General features: G+C 53.6%; 1 protein-coding gene across 1 annotated transcript in view; it reads right to left on the reverse strand.

Moving 5' to 3' along the window:
• Positions 1-2,924: 2,924 nt before the first annotated feature.
• CTSB (cathepsin B) overlaps positions 2,925-8,062 on the reverse strand; it is a 19,834-nt gene continuing 14,696 nt past the window's right edge. The window contains exons 6-11 of the mRNA XM_011970753.1: positions 7,705-7,823; positions 6,749-6,834; positions 6,344-6,487; positions 5,720-5,836; positions 4,339-4,467; positions 2,925-3,893 (exon numbers count right to left, since the gene is read on the reverse strand). Coding sequence (XP_011826143.1) covers positions 3,796-3,893; positions 4,339-4,467; positions 5,720-5,836; positions 6,344-6,487; positions 6,749-6,834; positions 7,705-7,823 — 693 coding nt within the window. The 3' untranslated portion in view covers positions 2,925-3,795. The remainder of the gene's footprint in view (positions 3,894-4,338; positions 4,468-5,719; positions 5,837-6,343; positions 6,488-6,748; positions 6,835-7,704; positions 7,824-8,062) is intronic.

The following is an 8,062-nucleotide window of genomic DNA, read 5'->3' on the forward strand; positions in this document are numbered from 1 at the left end:
TTTGTCAAGTTCAGTTCTCTTGAAAGCCTGCCTGACTGTGGAAAAGATGGAGCTCAAGAATGGAGTTGATGGCCCAGCGTGGTGGCTCATGCCTGTAATCCCAGCACTTTGGGAGGCCGAAGCAGGCGGATCACTTGAGGTCAGGGGTTCGAGACCAGCCTGACCAACATGGCGTAACCCCGTCTCTACTAAAAATACCAAAATTAGCCGGGCTTGGAACATGCCTGTAGCCCCAGCTACTCGGGAGGCCAAGGCACAAGAATTGCTTGAACCCAGGAGGCAGAGGCTGCAGTGAGCCGAGATCACGCCATTGCCCTCCAGCCTGGGCGACAGTAAGACTGTCTCAAAAAAAAAAAAAAAACTTGCGTATCCGCAAATTCAAAAGTAGTTGGCCATCTTGTATTTCTGTTTGCTAACTCTAGCAACACTACCCTCTACTCCCCACTTCTAATATAATTTTATAGCATCTCTGGCACAGAGTCTATTTGGATCCTACCTAATGGTGGAATATTTTAAGTTTTCCTCAGAGGAGCCTCTGACCCATCTGAATCTAGGACCATAAACAACTACAATGGTTGGGAACAAGAGTTGGACGTCTGCATATGGGAACTTCTGGATGCCTGTGGCCAAGTGCGGGGAGGGCCCCTTCTTCCATCTACTGAGCCATTTCCCAGGGGCTCGGGTGTGTATAGGAGGAAGAGGGCGAGTCAAGCATGTGAACAAGCATTCTAGGTTATTCTTAGCAGTTTTGGAAACAGAGTTCTAAGGCTGTGGTTCTCAGACTTTATATCAGAATTGCCTGATTGCTGGGACCAAAGACTTTGACACAGTAGGTTTGATGGGGTGCCCAAGAGCTTGCATTCCTAAATTCTCAGGCAGTGTTCTAATCAGGGAGCAGTTGGAAAGGTATTCTGAGCTTGAATGTGCCTGGGAGACACCTGGGGTCTTGGGAAATGCGAATGCTGTTCAGAGGTCCGGCCTTCTCAAACTGAGGAGAGCATTTCCTAACAGGCTCTCAGGTGACGGCCGTGCTGTGGACCACTTGAGTATGGCTGAGGCACATTGAAGAGGGCAAATTATTGCTTTCTTTAAAGAGTGGCAGCCAGGCACGGTAGCTCATGCCTATAATCCTAGCACTTTGGGAGGCCAAGGCAGGTGCATCACTTGAAGTCAGTTCGAGACCAGCCTGGTCAACATGGCGAAACCCCGTCTCTACTAAAACTACAAAAATTAGCCAGGTGTGGTGGCGGATGCCTGTAATCCCAGCTACTTGGGAGGCTGAGGCAGGAGAACCGCTTGAACCCAGGAGGCAGAGGTTGCAGTGAGCCAAGATCACGCCACTGCACTCTAGCCTGGGTGACAGAGCGAGACTCCCATCTCAAAAAAATTTTTTTAAAAGGCAAAGGTTGGACTGCCTACCTATACTCTAATTTATATTCTGGAGTGACTCTCTGGAGAGTCTAGATAAAGACTGAAAAGGCATTGTCACCTCCACCTGTCATGTCACTTGGACAAGAATCCAGGAGAAACTACTGAACTGAGGTGACAAAGTGATGACCATTGGGGTGATCTGAGGTGCATTAGAGCACTGGGCTCTGTCCCAGTCACAAACACTGCAAGGCATGTGTTTCTAACAAAGCCTTAAGCTGAGGTCGAGATGCCCCACAATTCCTTCTGTCACTAGCCCATCCCCGCCGGCTCCATGCAGAGGCAGGGAGGGAGCTGCAGGTGGGGATACGATGGAGGTGAGGGAGACAGTGCGCGTGGAATGAGTCAACTCAGTTTGGGAGCAGGTGAAACTTTATTGAGGTTATGAATATACTCTAGTTGAAACCGGATGAGTGAGTGGTTATGAATTGTGGCTTTGGTAACCTTTGTTAAGCATCTCTTAAGTGCCATGATGAGCATAACCTTTCCTACAATGCTCCTCAGATTTTCAGAGCTTATTTGATGTAGCTTCTGGTTCCTAACTTCTGAGCCACATCAGAAACCAAACTTCAATGCTTCTGGAAAGAGCTAGCCCCACACAACCTCAGCTGGGAAGGGGAGTACTGAGGTGTACCTTGGCAGGGCAATGGAATGATTGCTGGGTCTTCTAGTTTCCTCTGCACCAAGAACTGCTGTAACAGGATTCTAAACCAGGGCTATGCAAAGCACTAGAGTTCTTGACCAGCAATGCAAACCAGTGGCGTACAAATTCAAAATACTGTATACAGGCTCTGACGCCAGCCCAAACCAAGACTGGAGGGCATCCAGGGGGATGTGGTTCTCCACGGGATGGCATCTTGGTTATGTGAGATCACCAAGACACCAGGCCTATTTTATGAGCTGAATCCTCAGGCTGCTGCTGGATTTGTGGCTGATAAAAAAGAGAGGCCAGGCATGGTGGCTCACGCCTGTAATCCCAACACTTTGGGAGGCCGAGGCAGGTGGACCACCTGACGCCAGGAGTTTGAAACAAGCCTGGCCAACATGGTGAATATCGTATCTACTTAAAAATACAAAAAGTAGCCGGGCATGGTGGTGAGTGCCTGTAATCCCAGCTACTCGGCAGGCTGAAGCAGGAGAATCGCTTGAACCTAGGAGGCCACAGGATGAGCCAAGATGGCGCCACTGTACTCCAGCCTGGGCGACAGACAGAGATTCTCTCAACAACAACAAACAGAGCACAGCTGTGTTGTTAGTTCTTAAGCAAGGGCAAGCTTACCAAGGACTTAGAGAGAAGGTTGATGAGGATGACAGGGAACTAAGAGGGAGGGATGCCATGGTTGAAAACATGGCTGGGGCAGCAAGAAGTTAAGATGAGATCCCAAGAGTCGCAAGAACATGCAGTTCCAGGACGTCATTCTCTGCAGGGATGAGGACACACGGCAGCCACAAGTCTACAGGCAGCGACACATGATCTCTGAGATCCCATCAGAGTCGATTTCAAGTTGAAGGAGAAACCTTTTATTGGCACAGGCATTCCTTGTTAACTTGACAGGGTAAAGCAGTAATTCTTAAAAAACAGTAAAAGCTGGTTTCTCCTAAACTAGTTTCCTTGTGGTGGTAGAGACCAGTGGGTCAGAAACAAGTCCTCACCACTTGGTTTCGTTTTGAGCCGCGCCATTAGGAGGCAAGCTGTAAAACTAGCACAGGTGCTCCCAGCTGTTCGACTCACTCACCCACATGATTAGCAGAGTGCACAAAAGAGAAGACTTCTATTAAAAAAGTATCATGCTGAGCACAAGATCAGAGAAGTTGTGACACTGCAAACTCGATAGATGCAGGGGGTCTGGGAGAATGTGGCGTTCTCCAAAGGGCTCCCAACACCATCTCTCCTCTGATCTTATAGCAAATGTGGAAAGCTACTTGCTTAGAGGTACTGGGGGTAACTGATGGGGGGACTTTCATCCTGTTAGGAACTCCGCTTTCCACTCCTGGGTCTCTGTCTTGCTCCCTGGAGATGGATGGATCGGGGAGGGGGCCACAGTCAGCTGGGGCAGCAGGCACTCCCTGTGGCACTGGTCTATAGGGGGAGGACGTGCTGTGCTGGCAGCAGTGGCTCACATGGCCTAACTGTCTGCACTGGAACCACAGGCTGGGATGTAGCCACGATTTGGGATGTGTCTCCTTGGAAGCCAGCTCTGATGGCTGATGTGAGGTTTGGCCAATCCAGTCCTTCAAGCCCTGTCTAAAACTTGTATCTTACGTGAACTCAAAGAATAAAAGGCATTTCTACCCCCATCTCACCCCGATCCCTGACTGTATTCAGGGAAAACTCCCCCAGGCCTGGCAGGACAGGCCCACAGCAGATTAGATCTTTTCCCAGTACTGATCGGTGCGTGGAATTCCAGCCACCACTTCTGATTCGATTCCACAGTGATCCTGTCCTCTGAGGATTTTAAAGAAGCCTGGGAATAAAAAGTAAGGTGCTTTTAAAGTGTGACAAGGGTCAATCAATATATTCAGACTCATCCCTAAAAGACCTGGGAGTCATCACCAATCCCTGGCAGCTCCTGCTGTTTGCCCAGTAGCACAGCCCTCAGCACCATGAGGCTTCCGGAGGCAGCCGTGGGGCACACCTCCACTGACAACCCTCCTGCCCGGTCACCGCCCCCATCACGGCATCTGGCGCGATGCTGAGGGAACTGTGGCAGGCGTGGGCTCTGAAGCTGCTCGGGGTCTGCCCTTGCAGCAAAAGGAAACTCCTGGGTGCCTGGCACATGGGAGGAGCTCACAGCCTGGCCTTAGGTCTACGGTGTGAGGCTGTGCACCGGGTAGAACAGAGAAAGCCGAGACGGGCACTGTGTGTGGCTCACAATTCCCTGTTCTCGACAGGAAGGGGCCGCCACTCACCATTGTCACCCCAGTCAGTGTTCCAGGAGTTGGCAACCAGCCAGTATGGTGTGCCGTTCTCCACTCCCCAGCCCAGGATGCGGATGGCATGGCCGCCCATCATCTCTCCGGTGACGTGTTGGTACACTCCTGAAAAGAACCGGCTGAGACCAAGACCAGGCCACTGGCCCGCACCCCACAGTACCCCCCAAACCCCGCTGGTCACCCTCCGGGCAGGAGAAACAGCTTCCAGAGGGACCCTGCCGCTCCATCAGAAGGCTCCAGGGCTACCACAACACTGGGGAATATTAAATATATTTCTGAAGGCCCAACACGCTCAAATCTGTTGAGTAAATATTAAAATAGATTCCTACAAAATGTGCTTGTTGGTTGTCTTTAAAAATAGAATTTCTAATACATTCCAGTTTGTAAAACATTTAATGTTAGGTGACAGATTCATCTGTTCTATACACTGGGATTCCATGTAAGTAAGGGTTTGTCAGAAGGGTTACACGGCTTAAAGAGTTTTAACAGCTGCTCCAGGTACACCCTGGAGAGGTGAGGGAGAAGGGCGGGCTGGTGGCGGCCAGTGCTAGCTGATGGGACAGATACCGGCTAAGGGGTTCAGGACTGCCCAACCAGGCTCTCCGCTGGTACGGAAATCACTATCAAAGTGGAAACACATCTTTTAATAATATGGGCAAGGACTGTGCTGAGAACTACCATCTTTACAGTCATTTTTTCTTGCCAGAATCATCCTCCTTTGTCAAACTGTTGTTTTATAAGTGCTGAGAGCTTTGGAGTTTCCCATCTAGCAAAATATTACTGAGCTCGATGCGGTGAGCAAAGACCGTTCATCTGGGGCAAGGGATTTCTCAGACGGGACTTGGGGATGGGGACTGTCCGGATTCCTTGCTTCGAGTCCCTACAGCACTGCCCAGGGCGAGGTCCCTGTGTGTTCATCCACTGGTGTGAGGCATGATCTAGGCCTTGGCAAAGACAAAGATGAAGAAAATGTGCCAGCCAGTGCAGACACGAAAGGCCTGCTGTTTTAACGGGAACATGCTGGTAAAGCAATGCAAAGCCAGGAAGGCGAGGGCAGGCATGGTCAGCTGCCAGGGAGGGAGGCGCTTCCACGGAAAACACATGTGAGCTGGACTCTAAGGGATGGGAAGGAACTAGCCCAGAGGCCCTGGGAGAGGCCTCTGGAATTCTCTGTGTGGTGGCACAGCAGGTGGAGAGACAGACTGTGAGGAGCCAGCCTGGTCCACAGAGGAGTGAGCCTGCACAGGAGGCCTCTTCCCCAGCCCCTTGCCTGCCTACCCCAATCAAGTTCAATTGGCCCCCCGGGCTCCCCTCCCCTGGAGGGTCAGCATGAGCCTCCACCGTTATCAGCGCGCACCTGACTTGTACAGCAGGAAGTCCGAATACACAGAGAAAGCGCCCTCCACGGGGCCGTTCTTGTAGATCTCGGCCATGATGTCCTTCTCGCTATTGGAGACACTGTAGGAATTGTATCCTGGAAAACGAACCGAGCTGGCGGTTGGGGAGGGCGGTGACAGTGCCTTGTGCTGTGCCACCATCAGCCAGTCACTGATTTCTGGTGGCCTCCAGGGGAAGACTGTGCGTCTAAGGGGACTTGCCCAGCCAGGGGAGCTCGAGGAAGGCTCCCCTGAGGGAGTAAGGACGGGGCTGGGGCTGGAAGCTCAGAAGTGGGAGAAGGGAACAGTGAGCATACGGCCCTGGAAGAGGCCAGGATACCCCAGGACTCCAGGACACGCCACTCCCCTGTGAAATGAGGGCTTTGGTCCCTTCCAGCTTGGGAGGGCTGAGGCTGAGTTCAGGGTGGAACACACAGCAAGTGGAGACTGTGCTGCTTCCCCTGGCAAGAGGGCATCACTTCCCTTTCCTTCTCTATCCTAGGGTTCCTGGACCCCAAGGCTTCTCAGCCCTGACCTCTTCCCTGCAGCGCAGGGAAGGATGCAGCAGCTCCCCAGCCTCACGCGGCCGTGGCCAGGCCCCTTACCGTAGTGCTTGTCCTGTTTGTAGGTTGGGCTGTAGCCAGGCTCGCAGATCTTGCTACACTTGGGGGTATCACCCTCGCCCGTGCACGGGGGCCGGGAGCCGTTGACGTGGTGCTCACAGGGAGGGATGGAGTACGGTCTGCACCCTGATGGGACCCGGGAGAAAGCGGAGTCAACCGACAGCCCCCACCAAGAAGCCCCGCTGGGACAGGCAGACCTGGCGCAAGGCCAGCCTCGTGCCTGCAGCATGGATGCCAGGCAGGTCCTGCCAGAGGCCTGTGCACCTGCTCGCACCTTTCACCCGGCCCTCTGTCTCAACCTCCACTTTATAAAGGCAAATAAAGCCACGATGGTTAACTGCTTAAACAATCCATCTGGCCGGCAAGGGGCCGAGGGGAGACACTCACCTACATGGGAGTCATAGAGGCCACCAGAAACCAGGCCTTTTCTTGTCCAGAAGTTCCAAGCTCCAGCAGGATAGCCGCCATTACAGCTGAAAAGACAGCCTCTCATGAAAACCTCCGGAAGCAGCACTAGCGGCTCTCCAGACCACTGCGCGCCACCCGCGTGCCCGAGGTCACTCGTGGACCCGCCCCACCTTCAGCAAGTGGTGCAGCAGCCCTCCCAGACACCAAACCCTCCAAGGGACGCTCCCTAGATTAGCACAGCTTGCAGGAAATAACCCCCAGCCCACCCCTGCCCACAAAGATCCCGGAGAGGACAGGAGGCTCTCCCGTTCGTGTCCTTCCCGGTAGAACAGTGACCCTCAACTGAGTGGACACTAAACTTCCCCGAGGTACTTATGAAAAGCCACCATTGGTGGTTCTTACGAGAGCACCACCAGTTCTCTGAACTGAGAACCGCCAGTGATTCCCATTTAACTAGTCTGGGGAGAGGCCCAGGCACGTGTCTGAAGGCCTCGGGTGTTTGGGATCTGCAGCTGCGGGCGAGCACCGCTACTGCAGAACCCAGGCGAGGCTGGGCTGGGAAGTTCTGTGCCACCACCTTGCTGCTAAGGTGGCTCCATCCTCCTGAACTACACACAAGGAAATGCCCAGACTGCTTCCCCAAGCAGGAAAAAGGAACATGCGATGACACGAACCAGGCCGGGGTCAGACATTCCACCACATTTTCTGAGACCGTCTGTTTTGCTGGGACACCACCCCTCAGACAGTTCTGCCGGGCCAGCCTTGGTTCAGGCACCTCAGGAAGCAGCAGCCGTGCCAGGCCCTGCCTGCCAGACTCCCGGAGTCTCCCTGAAACACTTCTGCCTCGCAGGAGTCCCAGGAGTCCCCTGCACTGAGAAGCCGGGGCCCAGGGTCTCCCAGCACTAAACCCGCTGCGGAAGCAGAGCCTGACTCACCCGTCTCCACACATGATGCCACAGCAGGTGAGCAGGTCCTCCGCCGACACCTCCACGCTGACGTGCGCATTGGTGTGGATGCAGATCCGGTCAGAGATGGCTTCCACAGCCCCAAAGGCCTGTAGGAACGAGTCCCACCGCACGAGGCTGCCACATCCAGGCTGGGCCCTCTGCCGCAGTCCCCTCAAAGGGCCACAGGGGCACCTCAGACCTTGTGGGCAACTGATCTCTCAACACCAGAGGAGGCGCCTGGGGCTCAAACTCAGCTTTCATTTTCTTTGGTAGAAATGGGGTCTTGCTATGTTGGCCAGACTGGTCTTGAACTCCTGGGTTCAAGTGATTTGCCCACCTCGGCCTC

This window comes from Mandrillus leucophaeus, unplaced genomic scaffold (genome assembly GCF_000951045.1).
Source record: "Mandrillus leucophaeus isolate KB7577 unplaced genomic scaffold, Mleu.le_1.0 Scaffold97, whole genome shotgun sequence".
Taxonomy (NCBI): domain Eukaryota; kingdom Metazoa; phylum Chordata; class Mammalia; order Primates; family Cercopithecidae; genus Mandrillus; species Mandrillus leucophaeus.